This window comes from Columba livia, chromosome 3 (genome assembly GCF_036013475.1).
Source record: "Columba livia isolate bColLiv1 breed racing homer chromosome 3, bColLiv1.pat.W.v2, whole genome shotgun sequence".
NCBI classification, from domain to species: domain Eukaryota; kingdom Metazoa; phylum Chordata; class Aves; order Columbiformes; family Columbidae; genus Columba; species Columba livia.
The window spans coordinates 61,374,951-61,391,868 of NC_088604.1; the positions used below are offsets into that span (position 1 = coordinate 61,374,951).

The 16,918-nt window shown below is 38.8% G+C and overlaps 1 protein-coding gene across 11 annotated transcripts in view; it reads left to right on the forward strand.

The window, feature by feature from the left end:
• ARFGEF3 (ARFGEF family member 3) overlaps window positions 1-16,918 on the forward strand; it is an 89,345-nt gene that overhangs the window by 23,764 nt on the left and 48,663 nt on the right. For 6 of the 11 annotated variants that reach the window (XM_065057144.1, XM_065057145.1, XM_065057146.1 and 3 more), the window contains exons 5-8: window positions 10,090-10,158; window positions 12,811-12,942; window positions 15,168-15,290; window positions 16,835-16,877. In XM_065057144.1, coding sequence (XP_064913216.1) covers window positions 10,090-10,158; window positions 12,811-12,942; window positions 15,168-15,290; window positions 16,835-16,877 — 367 coding nt within the window. The remainder of the gene's footprint in view (window positions 1-10,089; window positions 10,159-12,810; window positions 12,943-15,167; window positions 15,291-16,834; window positions 16,878-16,918) is intronic. The other 5 variants (XR_010471397.1, XM_065057141.1, XM_065057142.1 and 2 more) reach the window with 3 other exon arrangements.

Here is a 16,918-nt window from a genome sequence, read left to right on the forward strand (position 1 = left end):
ATTTTTCACAGTACCTCTCTCCTCTGTGCTAGGTGAGGTACTCCGCATCCTTATTATGAACTTTAAATCAAAGGGGAATTTTACTTTTTGTAATAAGCAAATATTAAACTAAACTCCAAGTTAGGGACTGCTGCCAGTATCTCCAGTTCTTCAGAATACCAGTTGTGAATTGCATCTTTCTCTTAGATGCTCATATAGAGTGCTTATGTAGGGAAATTCCCCCCTTGAATTTCCAGAGTAGAAGTGATAGTCTGAAGTCCTTGTTTATCTTTTTGCAGGACACCCTTATTGTTACTAAGCACTGGGTAATTCTTATGTCATCAGCACTTTTGTGCCCAAAAGAAGGCAGTGGTCTTTTCATTGAGGAAGGGGAAAAGACTGTGGTTTCTCTGAGACATGAATGGGTACCCATAACAAACACAGGTGTACTAACTGTATTTGATTTCTTGCATAATGAAGCAAGCTGTCTGGGCTGTATAAATTTTGCATTCAGAATTGCATGTTATTTAACTGCTGAGCCTAGTATTTCTTTAGAATATCTCAATGACTGTGCTCTGTATTCTCTGTACCTCTGACACATTTTATGACAGAGATTTATTAGTATTTTCACACTGGGGAATTGAGGCTATTTAGATGCTTTAAATCATATTAAGAAATACTGAGAAACCAGGTAGTCCAGGAAGTATAACCAGAGGGAGCAGTGTAGCTGACATAAGGCCACTTTAGCATTCACCTTTGCTGTTGCCATGATACTTTGCTATCACACTGAAAATTCCCACTAACTTATGTAATATCATTTTGTGTCTTTACTATGCTTAGCTGGCTGTACCAAGGGAATGGAAAATCACACAATCATACAGTGCCTTGTTGTTGATCTTGTAATACATCAATAGTTTCATTGCAGTTTCAAACAAAAAATCTAAATATTTTTACTTATGAATATTGTAAAGAAAATACATGTGAGTTGGGAAGGAAGATATATTGATTACTATCAAATTCAGTGTTTAATCAGTGAGGTACCAAAGTGGCTCACTGCTCTATGAAGTTGCCGATATATACAATAAATGGGGAGGCAGTAATTCAGCACTTACCTTAGAGGAACATGATCATGCAATATGGCTTGCCCAGAATTGGGAAGACTTCTGTTGTGTGACATGAGGCCATATTATAACTGAGTGAAATGCAAGGGTATATCTCATGTTGACAAGTAGGGACCTTTTGTTGATCTTAGGCACTAGATTGGCAAGCAAATTGATGGTCTGCAGCAGAAAGGGGTATCAGACGTGTTCTGGATTGAAGATTAATATAATGGGTTTGGGTTTGGTTGTGGAGTGGGGAGGATCTTATTTTCTCTCCTGGTTTGATGCTTTTAAATTCTGGCTTCAGATGTTTTTGAAATGGCTGAAGCACTTCTGCTTCATTCAATTAGACCTTTGTTTGCAGGAACACATATAGTATTGACAAAAGCACTATCAGATATGGTCACAGCAGCAGTGGAAAAATAAACTGATCTATAGCTGAGCCTCTAGATAGAGGTCCCTTTTAGCTTTAACATTTCTGTGGGTTTTACTTTCTCTCTTTGATTTTTGTTTTTTACCCATAACCCTGACTCTAAAATCCAGTTCCTTCAGGAAAGGCTCCTGGAAGAACTGGAACTCAGCTTTGAACATAACTATGGATTTGAAGCCGGTCAAACCAAATACGAAGGAAGTGAGGAGGGTGGAAAGAACAGAGAACAGCAAGGACTTTTTTTTTTTTGTCATCTCACTAATGTTATGGTGACTTTAATTTATAAGTTGACAGCCTTCCTGATAATGCAGTACCCCTCTCTAACTATGAGAACCTTACTTTCAAATAACAAAAAAAAGTAGAGTTTAGTGAATAATTGCAAATTAGTGGATGAGTCCTCACCCAAAAATAAGCTGTCTAGATAAACCGGATACACTGTAATGTAACGGGTTCTGTGAGTAAACTAGTTGTTCTTAAAAAGAAAGGCATGATTGATCATTTAGAATTTTCCTTTCTCCTGCCTCCTTTAGTTCTCTTCAGTCACAGATGAAGCTGTGTCATGTAATCCAGGTCATGTCAGTTCAGTCTGTGCCCAGATTTCCCAACAAATTTACAGCTAGCAAGACAAATTTTCAAGCAAGAATGAGAATAATTGCCTTTTATTAAGGAAACTCAGTGTTCTGATTTGATGTCTTTTAAAATATTTAGCCTTTATTTCACTGTTCTAATTAATGGTGTTATGATATGCTGGACAAGTCACAAATATATATTACATTTCTGTCAGTGGAGCTTCCAAACTTTGTTTCTTATTACCTCAGAGAAGATTTCATAGTATTTATGGCTACTCTACTTGTGGTGTTTTTTGAAATAAACTTGAGGTTTTTCTGAAACCAAAGAATATTCTGCCAAAGTGGCTTGTGAGAGAGAACACTCTTCCAATTCCCATTATTTACCTATTTTCCATGGTGAACAGCTATTTCATTTTTTATTCCCAGTGACTCCAGCTTGCACTTTTTGATGAATTAGGTGTACTTCTTGCTGATGGGCTAAAGTTTTATGGCTTTCTTCTGCAGGCTTTCGGTGAGGAGTCAGCCAGAAGTTGTCTTAATCTGTGAATAAGGCTTAATGATCCATTGCTAAATATGTTGTGTTAAGGCAATTTTTTCTTTGTCTCTTCACTGATCCATTAATACAGTGTTTAGGATCTCTCCATAATAATACTAGACAGCTCTTTTTGTGATTTCAGTTTTTGTTTTGGATATATTCAGAACGGAAATCTGAATTAGAGTTCTGTGGTAAAACTGAGCTTGTGTAAGGTTGGTAAAAAAGGCGAGCAAATAGCTCTGCCTCTGAAATGCTGTCTTTGGGTTGGATATTTGTAATTGTTCTTTTCAAGATTGTAGCAATAATGCTTTAAAGATGCAAAGTGATTCTTTGAGTACTAAAAGCCATCTCCTAGTCCTCATTTTCAGTTTTTTAACAGTCACGGTTGACCTGTTTTAGGTTCTGCACAAACATGCATTACAGGTTCAAGGAGATAGACCTGATCTAATGCAAATATTGGATTAAGCTGGATTGTGCTGGAGCAACCAGGCAAAATTTATTGTTAACTGCTTCAGAAAACTTGGCAGGAACTTTGTTTCTGTTGAACAGGAAGACTAACTGTTTTATTTTTCCAAGATGTGGGATGTTTGATGGGGAACTAGTTAATTTTCTTTCTTTGGCCCTCCATGACAGAGAACAAATTATATGATATATTTGAAAAATAGTTCTAAACTGGTTGATTCGAAATGTTTACAGAACACAACCGTAAAATCCCGCCTCTGTGGATGATTATATTCTGCAGCTTTTTCTTGGATACTGATAAATGAGCTGGTTGCTATAATAAACTCTCAGAAATATATAGATCTTGTCATTGTTTTAAGATTAATGTTTATGAAAAGTGTCTTTCCACATAAAACTTGGTTATGCTTAATAGAATATTATTTGCAACTGTTCTGCTTTGTCTTGAACTGTTAAATTAAATGGAGGAGGAAGCTGAACTTGAAATAACTTGATTTAAAGGTATGTGTAAACTATGTTATTCGCTATGGTGCCTCTTTGAGGCAAGGCATGTATAATAGTTCTGTATAGGAACAAAAAGAGTGATTTCATTGCCCATTAAAAATAATAATGAATTGGTGCAACAGTAAAAATGGAAATGGAGGAGAGAGACATTATCAGGATGAGAATCAGCAACCCAATTGTTGATAATTGCTGTTAATCTACATATTTTATTTACTATATGATTTTGGAATAACAGATCACTTTTTCCCCTCAATATATTTTATGTACTGCGTTATTGCAAACATTTTTCAGCATCATTTGCAATATAAATTTCAATCCAATCTCTTGCTGAGCAAAGAAGGACTATGCTTCAAATAAAGTAAAAAATAAAAGCCATTACTCAACTTTGTATACTTCAATCCAGAACTGGTTTAAAATCTATATTAATACGAAAAAATTAATGAAATGCTGAAAAATTCTGGAAAATGTTTCACCTGAATGTGTTCATTAGTTCTTGTGACAGTGGTGCCTGATAGAAGCTGTCATAGGCAATAACTGATTTTTTTGTCCAGCCCATAGTTCAGAGATGTTTTGGCAGTCTACACTGTCAAAGAGGCCAGTCTGAAAAGACTTGCACAATATAATGCAGATAAGACTCTTTTCTTCATTCCTGCCCAGGAATCTAGCTAGAATTCTTAGTGCTTCCTCTGCTTAGTCTTTTTATAAGTTAAATTGCTATAATGTAGGCCAACTACAAATCCAGACTCTCTTGGGTTTACTTCTTTTTTCTGGTTACTTTTAAAAGTCATGTTATGCATGTGCTTAGTTACAAGTAACCAGGTTAATTCCAATGGATTGAGTGACCTACCTTGTGTGTTTCAAGATGAGCTCAGCCTTTCCCAAATTAATTAGAACTATGGTAAATGCCTACTGCTAATACTTAAGATTGTGATTAAAGAACTCCCCTGGTTCTTAGGTGCCTGGCTGGCATAGCAGAATTCAAAGCCTTGAATTAAATACCTGAGCTTTCGCCTTAATGGGTACAACTGAATGAAGATGGTAGCAGCCTGGATATGGCCGAATGGGTGCTGGATGGGAGCTGCCTTAACCAGTCAGCAGTGAATGCAGTATCTCATAAATCCAGCCTCTTTGCAGGCCTGTGGCTTTTCCTCAGTGCTTGAATTCATAGCCCTGGACAACCTCTGTGGGTCCAGACAGCCATGAGGCTTTAAAAATCTGAGCGAAGGGTCAGTCCTGTCTCTTAAAAGGTTTGCAGGAGTAGAAAAGTAGGCTTAGTTTCTTGCCTGAAGAAATTCTAATGCAAAAATTTTAACTTTCTCAGCACTTCCTCAGCTGCAAGGTTGTGGAAGTGTTTTTGGACAGAGAACATGCTTGTTCTGTCTTATTTCTTAATTTTTAAGCTAACATTCTTTGTAGCATGGACAAAATGAAAATATATCATTTAATATTAAAAAGCATGAAAAATAGTATGAAAAACTAATTTTGCTTATCTGTATGTAAAATGATTGCCTTAAAATATTTTTGTAGTATTTTTGTATACTCCTTAAGTAGATGGATTTTATTTTTTTTTTGAGTTTACTTTTATTTTAAAGATGCTTCCTGAAAATTTCCTTTGTATAATTTTCTTCCTTTTGGTTTATACTACTTTCCTACTTAAGATTTTTATACGGTCATAGTCTTTCTTTTCTCCGCATTTTCTTTACTTTGCTTGTTGCATAATGCTACCCACTTGTATTTCAGGGGAGGTTTCAAGCACTCTGAGCAGACCAAATAGCACTTTATTTCATGACTGATCTACTTGAATCTCCCTTTATTGTGTCATTCTTTGTTAATGAGAAAAGGAGCATTAGAGCTTTAACTTTTTATTTATTTAAGGTTTTAAGCTGTATGTTGGTATTTTTCAATTCTGTATTTCTATGTTTTTTCAGTTTTGTTTTGCTCAGTTATAGATCTTCTAATTCATAAAGTAATGCAGTATACCTAAATAGGCTGTAACTTGTCAAGTGGGAAATGCCATCCGAGCAGTGCTAGTCAGCCTTTTTTTAATCTTACCTGCTTTTAAGTGTTAAATTCTAAAGATAAAAGCCGCTGTCAGAGCTGTTAAGAAAACCTGTTAAATATCTATTAAGCAATTGCTTTAAATCATTTATTTCCCTTCTATAACTGTACTACATAAGCAGAAGTTTCACTTGGTTTCATACCATAAATAGTGTTGAGCGGTAGTTCTGTTTTAGCCTAGTGAACTAATGGGCATTGTCTTCTGGGAGCACTCAGCCTGTCACCGCTGATGATGTGTGAGGTTCTTCTATACCAGATACAGCCCTTCTGTTTGAAGCCCTTGTGCATCCGTAACGCTAAGCACAAGTTGCTGCTGTGATAGCAACACATCTTAGGGGTTTACTGATTCATGGGAGACACTGTCTCCTTTCTCTGTGTAATTAAAATCTGCCATTTTCTACGGTGATACATGGTGACACAATGTACATGAGTTCATTATACACTTCGTTTCTCTTGCCCTTGTTTTCCTTCAAGGCCGAAGCATGCAACATGAGCAGCTTACTAGTTACTCTGCCAAGTGTAAGGATACCTGCTGTTCAAACTGTTTCGCAGAAATACTGGATGCCTGCTTTAAATGTTGAATTACTGAACAAGATAAAAAGTTGTTCTGCCTTGCTTTCTGGCTGGGTTTTTCCTCCTAGGGGTGGGGAGTTGGGTGTGAGAGAGAGGAGGATTTGAGAATCATTCAAGCACACGTTGCATCCACATTTACTAGCCTGCAATTAAAGCAAGTCAGGATTCCTTTATGAATCCCACAAAGGGATTAGAGGTGGCTGTAAAATTCAGCATTCTGAGGACTAAAGTGGCTACATGCATTCCATCTAGAGAAACACAAATGTTCAAAGGATTTTGCCAATGGGACTTTGTGTGTTGCAATAGAAAAAGGAGTGCAGAAGCACGTGGCTGTGCAGTGAGGTGTTGAAGCATCCTCAGGTGATGACAGATTACAGTTGCTTTCAAGTTTTATACCCTTCCCCTTTTTTTCCATCTTGGGGGATACTGCTTGCTTTCTTGTGCACCTTGTTTATTTTATGTGACTTCACCATAAGCTCTTCTGTGTGAGAATTGCCTTTTACTACAGATGTGTACTAAGCACTTGGGGAGCTTGGCTGGCAACACTTCACAGTATTACAATCTAAAATTTTCCCTCTTTAAGAGACCTCTTTTAAGCTATGAGTGGACATTTTAGTGTCAGTTCAATTACATTGCAATTTAAATAATGTACATTTTGTGTCAATTGACCATTATATAATCTGAAACACTTTTCAAGGGGGGGGGGGCGGTTGTGGGGTTTTTTTAATTGTTTTTATTTATCGTGAAAACTGTCTGTACATGCACTCTAATATAAGAGTTGAGACCCTGGGACTCCAGGGAGTAGGAATTGTGTTTCTTGTTCCATGACAGTCAAAGCTTCAACAGTAATTAAAATGAATACTTTCATTATGGATAAGCCATTTATGGAGATGTGATCTCATCTGGGCATTTGCAAGATAGTTCAAACCAATTAAAAGATCCTGGAGGTTGTGTGAGTCTGAATCTATCTCTATAGTCATCTGAGTTTGAGGGTTTTTTTTTTTTAAGAAAAAGAAGGTATGTTTTAAAGTTTGTACCAATTAAGATCTAATCACACAGAGTGAAAACTGATTTTTAGTGGGGTTTTTGTACTACAGGTGTTACTGGGAATTGCTTTGTAATTTTGCTTCTGCTTGCACTACCAGTCATTGCAAAAATAAAATGCCATTGCACAAAAAAATATATATTTCTTGTTTAATTTTTTTTTACATACAGACTACTTGAGTTAGTGTCATGGGTAGTTAAACAGCCTATGGGATATGCTTTCTGGACACTCAATGCTTTTAGTGGATCTGAATGATTATGATTTTGTTTGTTTTTAATCCTGTTTTTCATCCCATGATCTCAAAGAGATGCCTGCTGTCTTACTGTTTGTTTGACGTGAATGGGAAGACACACAAGTTGAGTGTCTGGAACATTGCCAAGACTGTAAACGAGCCCTGCAGTGGAAGTCACAGCTGAGAGCTGTCTTGTGCGGTGGTCAGAGACCATCTTTCGCATCTCACAAATGATTTGTGAGTGAAGACTCTAGCCAGCAGACCAAGCCAAGAATATGCTGGCTGATAACTTCTTATGCTTCTGTGATTTGATTATATCCAATCATTTGCCCTTGCTCTAGCTAGTAAGCTCCCAGATCTCATTTTATTAAAAAGTAGCAGTCAAAACTCAGCAGTCTTTTTGCTGAAATTCTCTATCGCTTTATAGCAAGGTTTTGATCATAATTACTGTGCTTGGTGTTTGACTTTTCTATCATTCTCCTGTCACAAGCAGATTGTTGGCACTTGTGTCAATGGATTAGGCATATATGTGCTAATTTTTCACAGTTCAGCTCTATAAAGGTAGGATTTTTTTCTTAAAAAAAAAAAAAAAAGAGGGAGGGAGGGCTGCTCTCAATACATTCTCCACCCAACCTGTATTTGTGCTTGGGATTAGCCTGACCCATGTGCAGGACCTTGCACTTGGCCTTGCTGAGCTTCATAAGGTTCACACAGTCTTACCACTCAAGTCTGTCAAGGTCCCTCTGGATGGCATCACTTCCTTCCAGCATGTCAACTGCACCACACAGCTTGGTGTCATTGGCAAACTTGCTGATGGTGCTCTCAGTCCCACTGTCCACGTCACCAATGAAGATGTTAAGCAGTGCCAGTCCCAATACCCACCTCTGAGGAATGCCGCTCCTCACTGATCTCCATTTGGACATCGAGCCATTAACTGCAACTCTTTGTGTGCAACCATCCAGCCAATTCCTTATCCACCAAGTGGTCCATCCGTCTAATCCAATTTAGAGACATAGTGTCATGCAGGACAGTGCCAAATACTTTGCACAAGTCCAGGTAGATGACGTCAGTTGCTCTTCCCTTATCCACCAGTGCTGTAACCACTTCATAGGCGGCCACCAAATGTGTCAGGCATGATGTGCCCTTAGCAAAGCCTTGTTGGCTGTCACAGATTGCCTCGTTATTTTCTGTGTGCCTTAGCATAGTTTCCAGAAGGATCTGCACCATGATCTTGCTGGGCGAAGAGGTGAGATTGACTGGTCTGTAGTTCCCTGGGTTCTTCCTTTTTTCCCTTTTGCACAGTGGAAACTGCATGAAGCAATAAAAGGTCAAAAAAATGACACATTACAGGGACCTAAGGGTAATAATCTTCCTCAGCGTATGTATCTTTGGCACCTTTTTTTCTGTTTGTTTAATTTGCAAGCTCTCATCAGAAACACTGTGGCAAAGTTGTTTGTTTGTTTTGCATTCTGGGCTAAGGAGATTACACCATGGTGTCTTGCATTGGTAGCTGTTAAGGAACCTACCCATAAAATAAAAACCTAGTACCACTGAGAAACATGTAATAAATAACAGAGATGGTTAATAGCCAGTAATGCTAACTTATCTAATGCACCAATTTTCCTTGCAAAGCAGAGAACAGTAGTTCTTAGGGGCTGAGAAGATGTAGGGACCAATACATTAGTGTTAATGTGACCGATATTTGCTGGCACACTCTTCCCAAGAAACTCATACTGTTTCTGACCAAGCAAAGCATAAATTCTGGCGATGGGGGTATTTTATGCTTTGAAGGAGAGGACAACAGCTCAGATTCTCTCAGTCTTCTGTGGGTCAGAAAGGACTGGAAAGGAGGATAAGGAAGTAGGACATTTCCAGACACTAAAGGCATCACACCACAGCACCTCTCACCACGTTGCCCTGCTCACCACACTACCCTGGTAGATCACATAAAATTCCCACTCCCCTTCTCTTCAAAGTAAGGTGTTGGACGGGGCTTTTAGTTCCTATTGCTTGTGCTGAGTTCAAGACAGGACAAGCATTCTCTCATGAGCTGGGGGTTATGAATTGTTTTTTAGCTGCTCATTATCAAGTGACTATAATGCGCTTATGGGAGATATCCTAGGCTGGGAAATCCTCATCTCAAGCAGTAATTATGGCTTGTTTCACATAATACATATGTATCTATGTCATCTAAGTAGTAACTTGTATTGTATGCATTTTTCTTTCATCCTCCTCCTTTGTTATACTAATAGAACTGAATTGAAAGACTGATTATAAATCATGCAAAGCTTGTGGATAAAATATGAATGGATTCTGGCTACCGAGCCCAAGGCCAGTGTTGATCACTGGATTGCCTTTGCTTCTGTGGTCAAATGTAGGAGACAGCAGTAACTAATCCATGGGGCTGTACCCCTGGGACAGAAATTGCAACTTTTCAGGAAGAAGTAACTTGATTGTGCCATCTCCTTTATCCCTCACTTTATCCCTCACATGGTGTTAAGAAGCTTCTGATATATGCTCAAAAAATGGAAGGAGCATGGGTGGGAAAGGGAGTCAATAACAGATGAAACTTTTTTTTTCTTTTCTCCCTCTATTTTGATTCAAGGTCTTGCTCTGTATAACATATACCTCCACATTTGAGCTGAATGGGAGTTCAGTATTGAAGATTGCTGAGGTAAGTGCCTCTGTCATACCAGTGCTTGTGTCACTTGATGTTCTCCTGCTACCTAGACTATGTCTTCCACACATACTCTGAAACTGAATTAATCCAAATCATAACTACCGTCTTAAGGACTGGTATTACTTTATGTCCAGTGTGAAGAAATAGCTGCAAGTTGGGCAGGGCTGATGGGCTTGCATGGGAAGGCACTTTTGGAAACTGACTGACAGTTATATATTACAACATTGCACATTTACTACTCCTCATATTTACTTTGCCATGTGCAATAGAAAAATTTCCTTGGGTTCTTTATAAGTCTAAAGTCTAAAGTCTAAAACTAATGAAGTTTCCTCAAGAGAGAGGTGTAGGCCATAATGTGCCTCCTCTGGTGCAACTTGAGGCCATTTCCTCTTGTTCTATCACTTGCTACTTGGGAGAAGAGACCAACATCCTCCATGCTACAACCTCCTTTCAGGTAGTTGTAGACAGCGATAAGGTCTCCCTTCAGCTAAACAGCCCCAGTTCCCTCAATTGCTCCTCATCAGACATGTGCTGCAGACCCTTCACCATCCTTGTAGCCCTCCTCTGCACTCTTTCCAGCACCTCAACGTCTTTCCTATAATGAGGGGCCCAAAAACCAACACAGTATTTGAGGCAGGGCCTCACCAGTGCTGAGTACAGTGGCACAATCACTTCTCTAGTCCTGCTGGCCACACTATTTCTGATACAAGCCAGGATGCTGTTGGCCTTTTTGGCCACCTGGGCACACTGCTGGCTCATATTCAGCCAGCTGTCAATCAACACCCCCAGATTCCTCTCTGCCAGGCAGCTTTCCAGACACTTTTCTCTGAGCCTGTAGCACTGCCTGGGGTTGTTGTGACCCAAGTGCAGGACCTGGCACTTGGTCTTGTTAAACCTCATACAATTGGTCTTGGCCCATCAATCCAAGTGGTCCAGATCCCTCTGTAGAGCCTTCCCATCCTTATGCAGATCAACATTCCCACCCAACTTGGTGTGTCTGCAGGCTGACTGAGGGTGCACTCAATCCCCTCATCCAGATCATTGATAAAGAGATCAAACAGAACTGGCCCCAGTACTGAGCTCTGGGGAACACCACTTGTGACCGACTGCCAACTGGATTTGCCTCTGTTCACCACAACTCTTTGGGCCTGGCCAGCCAGCCAGTTTTTTACCCAGTAAAGCATATGCCTGTCCAAGCCAGTTTCTCCAGGAGAATGCTGTGCGAAACAGTGTCAAAAGCTTTGCTAAAGTCTAGGTAGACATGTACAGCCTTTCGCTCATCCACTAAGCGGGTCACCTTGTCACAGAAGGAGATCAGGTTAGGCAAGCAGGACCTGCCTTTCATAAACCTCTGCTGACTGGGCCTGATTGCCTGGTTGTCCTGGTTTCCCTCGCTGGGAAAAGTATTTAATGGCTCTAAAGCTTTCTGGTTTCAATCTTTAAGAGCACTGCCTAAGACTCGTGGAAAATGATCAGTCATGTTGTGTGTGCTATAAACTGTATCAGAAATAATTTTCTGTTCTCCCAGTAAATTTCAGTAAGAATAGGCCTATTATTCATGTAAAGCATTCTGAATAATGGCAGTTTTCTTTCATAGTCTGGAGTTAAACTCTACTGTTCTTGGTAGTTGCACTTCACTGTCATTCCCAAAAGGCTACCCTGGCTCTTAAAAACCTTTGGGGGTATAGTGGTACAAGTTAGCACAATCATAGTTTGGCCTTTTTCTTTTAAAGTGAACAGTGGCTCTGAAAGCAAACAAAAATTTAATTTCCTTCAGGAAACTGGAACAAGCAGTAATATAGGACATGCGTGTTTCTATTTGGAGTGTTCAGACATACAACTATCTTCCTCATGCTCCCTGAGAAACCATCACTTCAGTGAATACCTAGGTCTTTCTAATTAGCAAGTCCCACTGGGCATGTACATGCTTCCCAGGTTTCTCCTGGCCAGGTTTTAGGTAAGGCAAAGACTTAACAGCTGGACTCAATGTGCCTTTGTATCTGAATTTTGCAATGTATAAGCAGTAGGAAACATAAAGTTATTTCTGAGTTCAGTATTTGCTTAGCCTTAGCATTTATTTTTCTGATGTGCTTTAATGGAAAGGTGGCAAAGAGGAGCTTTCTGCTCCAGTGCCCCTGCTATTTGGCATTTCTTTCCAAGTCAGTCCCTTAGTTTTCCTAGCCTGCCCTCTATAGCAAAGTGGAGCTACTGCAGAATTGTCAAGGTGCTGCCTGTGTTAGTGGTAGAACTTTCCGAGGACCCTGACAAACAAGGCTATGGTCTGGCTGTTTTGTGCTATCTGATTGTTCTAAATTCATGTGTACAAAATAATGGCACCCCAAATCTTTCTGAATATTATCAGCTTCAAATTAAGAAAGCATCCAACACAAAGAGTGCTCTATTTTGTGGGTTGAGTATTAATAGTATTGAAGTATTAGTAGTATTGAAGTATTGAATAGTATTGAAGACAAACTAAACCTTGCTCTGTGCACCTTCCCATGCTTGCCTAGACCTACACAAGAAAGTTTAGTTCATGCTGTTGCTTGGTTTTGTGTGTGTATTTGTTACTCTCATCTACCTTATGGAGGTTTGCTTTGTTTGACTCTGTTGTGTTTATTGGCTAACCCTTCTGTGTTTTGCTCGTAGTTGTGTTTTGCATGCCATAGAGCTGGAAGTCCCCGAATGCATGAAATGATCAAAATGTCCATTGCACACCTCCTTGGGGCCCTGAGCTCTCGCATTTTTACTGGTGCTTCTTCATCAATGGCTTTTCACAAGGTACCTTGCCCAGCCATTTTAGAACACAGGCCTTCTGTAAGACTGGAGCTCAGGTGGCTGGTACTGTTTCTTATTAGCTGGCATGGGGAGGGGAGACAAGAAGGAGATACCAACCATGCTCTTTCCAGAAAGTCAGCCTACCTCTAAAAATGGTATTTCATCAATTAATTCATGTACTCTAGAAAAGACTTACACAACAACAGAATGATATCAGCAGCACTGGAATGGTTTGGCCTCTGCAAATGGCTGTACCTGTTTAACAGACTTCAGGGGTTTTTTGTGCATTGGAGTTCAGGTGAATGATAGGCAAAGTTGGTTGGGGCCTTCTTTTAACTGATAAGACCATCTTCATCACTGACTGATTGATCTCAAGCTATATAAAATCCTGTGGATTTGGAGGTTATTAATGGGTGAGGGGGAAGATCTTGGACTCTTGAAGAAGGGCAACAAGAATGAGATATGCAGTCAATTCAGTCCCTTTTATTCTGCAAATGTGTATAACTGTGACCTGTTCTAGTGTATTGTCAAAAGACATATAATCAGTCTGAGTTTGATGTTTGCATAGTGTTTCTAGCTTAACAAGTTATATACATGCACTTAAAAAGCTCCCTATTGATGTCTCTCAGTGTAGTTGGGAAATAGGGACAAATAAGGCAAGAGCCATAATTAAATAACTTTCGTGTGTGATGTCTTAGATCTCCCACTTAAGATACAGTTTGTATCTGAGAAAGTAATGTTTTCTTGTGTTTGTGGCTTTATTGAAATGCTGAGATGTGAGGTCACCCAATGTAAGGAGGTCAAAAGGGTCTTAGGAACATACTTACATTGTTTTCCACTCTACTCTAACAAATGCAGAATTGTGCCACATTCATCTTAAACTTTATAGCCTGTAGCCCACAGGCTTTGTCTTAGTCAATGGAATAGCTTGGTTTCGTTTCAGTAGGAGTTAGAAACAATCAAGAGTTTTGTCCATCTGCCTGTTCCAGTACTGATTAGCCTGTGTATTTAGATCACTTTAATCTTTTCCTCTTAAAACCTCATCCTCACTGGGGAACTATAAAAATGTCTTTACATCATATAATATCCTTCTCATTCGAAAACATACACCAGATGAATTTATGTATACTCCTCATGCATATCATTTATACTATATTTTTTCACAGTTTATTCATTGTTCTTCTCACTAGCTATAGATCTGAATGATGGCAGAATAAATAAAAAAAAGACTGAGAAGTATATGAATAGTCATTCTTTTTTTTTTTTTAATAGTCATTGTTAATGACAAAGCTCAGTGTGGGCCAAAGGACCAAAACTGCTTCTTCAGATTACAGTCTGAGAATATTGTACAGTATGTACAATCTGTACAATACAAATTGTATTGTACAGTTCTGTTGCAAACCCACTCAGCTCCATCAAGACTGTTACCCACTTAGTAGCTCCTGTGCAGTAGTTACAGTGGTTACTACAGTTCTAGACGCTCTTGCAGAGACCGACACCTCCCACTGAAAATCTGATCAAGGATAGAAACTGTGTCTTTTGGTGTGTTGTCCCCAGCATCCTAGCTGCATTACACTTTGGCATCTACTTGGATAACATGATCTGGGAACTGAATGATCCATCAGTTGCCTTGGCTCCTCTGGGATCTCAGAGTTGAGGAGCCCTCAGGTTGATTGCCAGTTATTGAAAGGCAATCATCTGTGTGTTATTTATGGTAAAATGCTATGGTATTTTTCTGTATTAGGAAAGGTCTTCAGAGGCTTTCAGATGTGCTGCAGCATATGATAATTAATTGTAGAAAAAGTGGCAAATGCCTATACAACAGAAGCAACAACTTTAAAGAACTGGAGAGTATTCACATTGCAGATACTGACTTGCAGAGTCATAGTTAAAAATAAGAATCCAGAATTGAACAATCAAAGCTGCATTTAGGGAATTAACTACGGAGCAACAGAAGTGCCAGAAATCACCTGTGACAGAAGGGGAAGATTTTGCCAATTTTGCCTCACCATTACTGCAGCTGTGAGCCTGATGAATTGAGTGCTGCTTCTAAATGCTACTTACTCGGTTTTCCATGTTGCCGAAAACTTTTAATGTGCTAATAAAGCAATATGAAATAGTAAGCAAGGCTGACTATCTGTATGCAAGAGACTTTGGTATCCTCCTAAAATGCGCTACTGGTAAGTGACAGTTCATATCTATGTATTGCTATCTTGTTTCCTCATCAGGTTTGCATTGAGACATATGTATCTAGCTATCACCAGCGGAGCATTAACACCGCTGTGCGGGCAACCCTCAGCCAAATGTTGAGTGACTTGACTTTACAGTTACGACAAAAGCAAGAAAATATGGTGAGCCTTCTGGCATCAACAAATGGTTCCATGTCCATGGCTGCCTACTTTTTGTTTCTCTGAATGCCGTGTATTGTGCTGGCTTGTTGTGCCTTATGGCTTTTATTTGACACTTCCACAATTAATCGTGTTTAGAAGCTTTTTTGGGCTCTGACTCCGTGCCTGCCTCAGAGCCATGTATCGGAAATGCAGCTCTCACATTGTCAGCTCTATTTGGCTGTTCATTATTTTTCTCCTTCCATTAACCAAAAGAGGCTTTGTTCTGCTGTCAGGCTGCCTTGGTCTTTTCCTTTTCCATTCTTTATTTTGTTTGCTTGTTTTCGTAAGGTTCATTGAAATCCTTTTGCCAATGGTTTTTTGCATGACAAAAATTCACATAAACAAAACAAATTCTCAACCAAGAAAGTGTAACTGAGGTTTTCTTCTACTTTTTTTTGGAGAAGATCATTTAAGATCATGAGATTCTTTGCTTGATTTTTAGCAAAAAAGTAAATTCTGTTTATTGAATTATTATAATCCATGATAGCTGCTGTTTAGATGAAATCCCAGCACATCATCAGCAAAACTGTAAATGTCCTGGGCACATGTGAAATTACATTGGCTTCTTATGTTCATTTGTGCTCCTTTGTTTATTATCATATTATCAAAAAAGTAGTCTTTGTAAAAGTCTGTTTCTATTTTTTAGGAAATTTTAAGGACTTTAGTTTTACAGATTATTTTCCTTGCATCTGTTTTGGGTTAAGATGATCACCTCTATTTTGGATTATTAGACTAGATTACTTTCATCCTAATGAGCAACTGCAGAACAAAATTAATTGGTTTACTTAAACTTACCTTCTGTCTGTGCTAAGTAGGTTCATTTTACAAGCCAAAACATTTAAAGAAAAAAAAAAGTTTTGAAATTTCATTTTGGGTCTGAAAGCTGAATTCTTTTAGTTCCATTCTTAGCTGAGGAGTAGGAGAAAGCATATGAGAGCTGCATTTGATTCCTGGCAGTTTGTTGTTTACGCTAGAGAGAAGAATTTGGCTTGACCCCTTTGTGCACTGATAGGAAGAATCCTATACCACAGCTGAACCAAATTATGCAAGAGGTCTTTTCCATTTCCTGACTGCCATTAATTTTATTGGCACTGTGACATTAACAGTGACAATGTGATAAAATCTCTAACACCCAAATGATTTTGTTTTTTTAGTACTTTGTGAAATCTAGACTGTGGTTTCCTCTGTTATTTTCAGTGCGACTTACATGTCTAGTTATTGCTGAGTTCTTTTAGGTGTAGAAAATCCCTTAGGGACTTAAAAAATCCTAATTCAATTCAATGAGATGTGAGTTCTTTTAAGTCTACAAGACTGTTAAAACAGATTTTAAGGGAATTTTGAAAACGTTTTGCAAAGGCTTCACCTAAAAAAAAAAAAAAATACAAACAAAAAACCCAAAACAGAGGACATGGATATGTTAAGAAAGGTCTGCTGTTCAAGTATTACTTCTACAGTGGTTTTCCACCCCTTGCACCAATTGTATCACCTTTGTCTTTTCTCAACAGACAATTGAAAACCATGACACCTTGCAGAAATTCAAGAGTCAAGGTATTTGTAACACTTTTTTAATGACTCCTTCAAATTCAGCT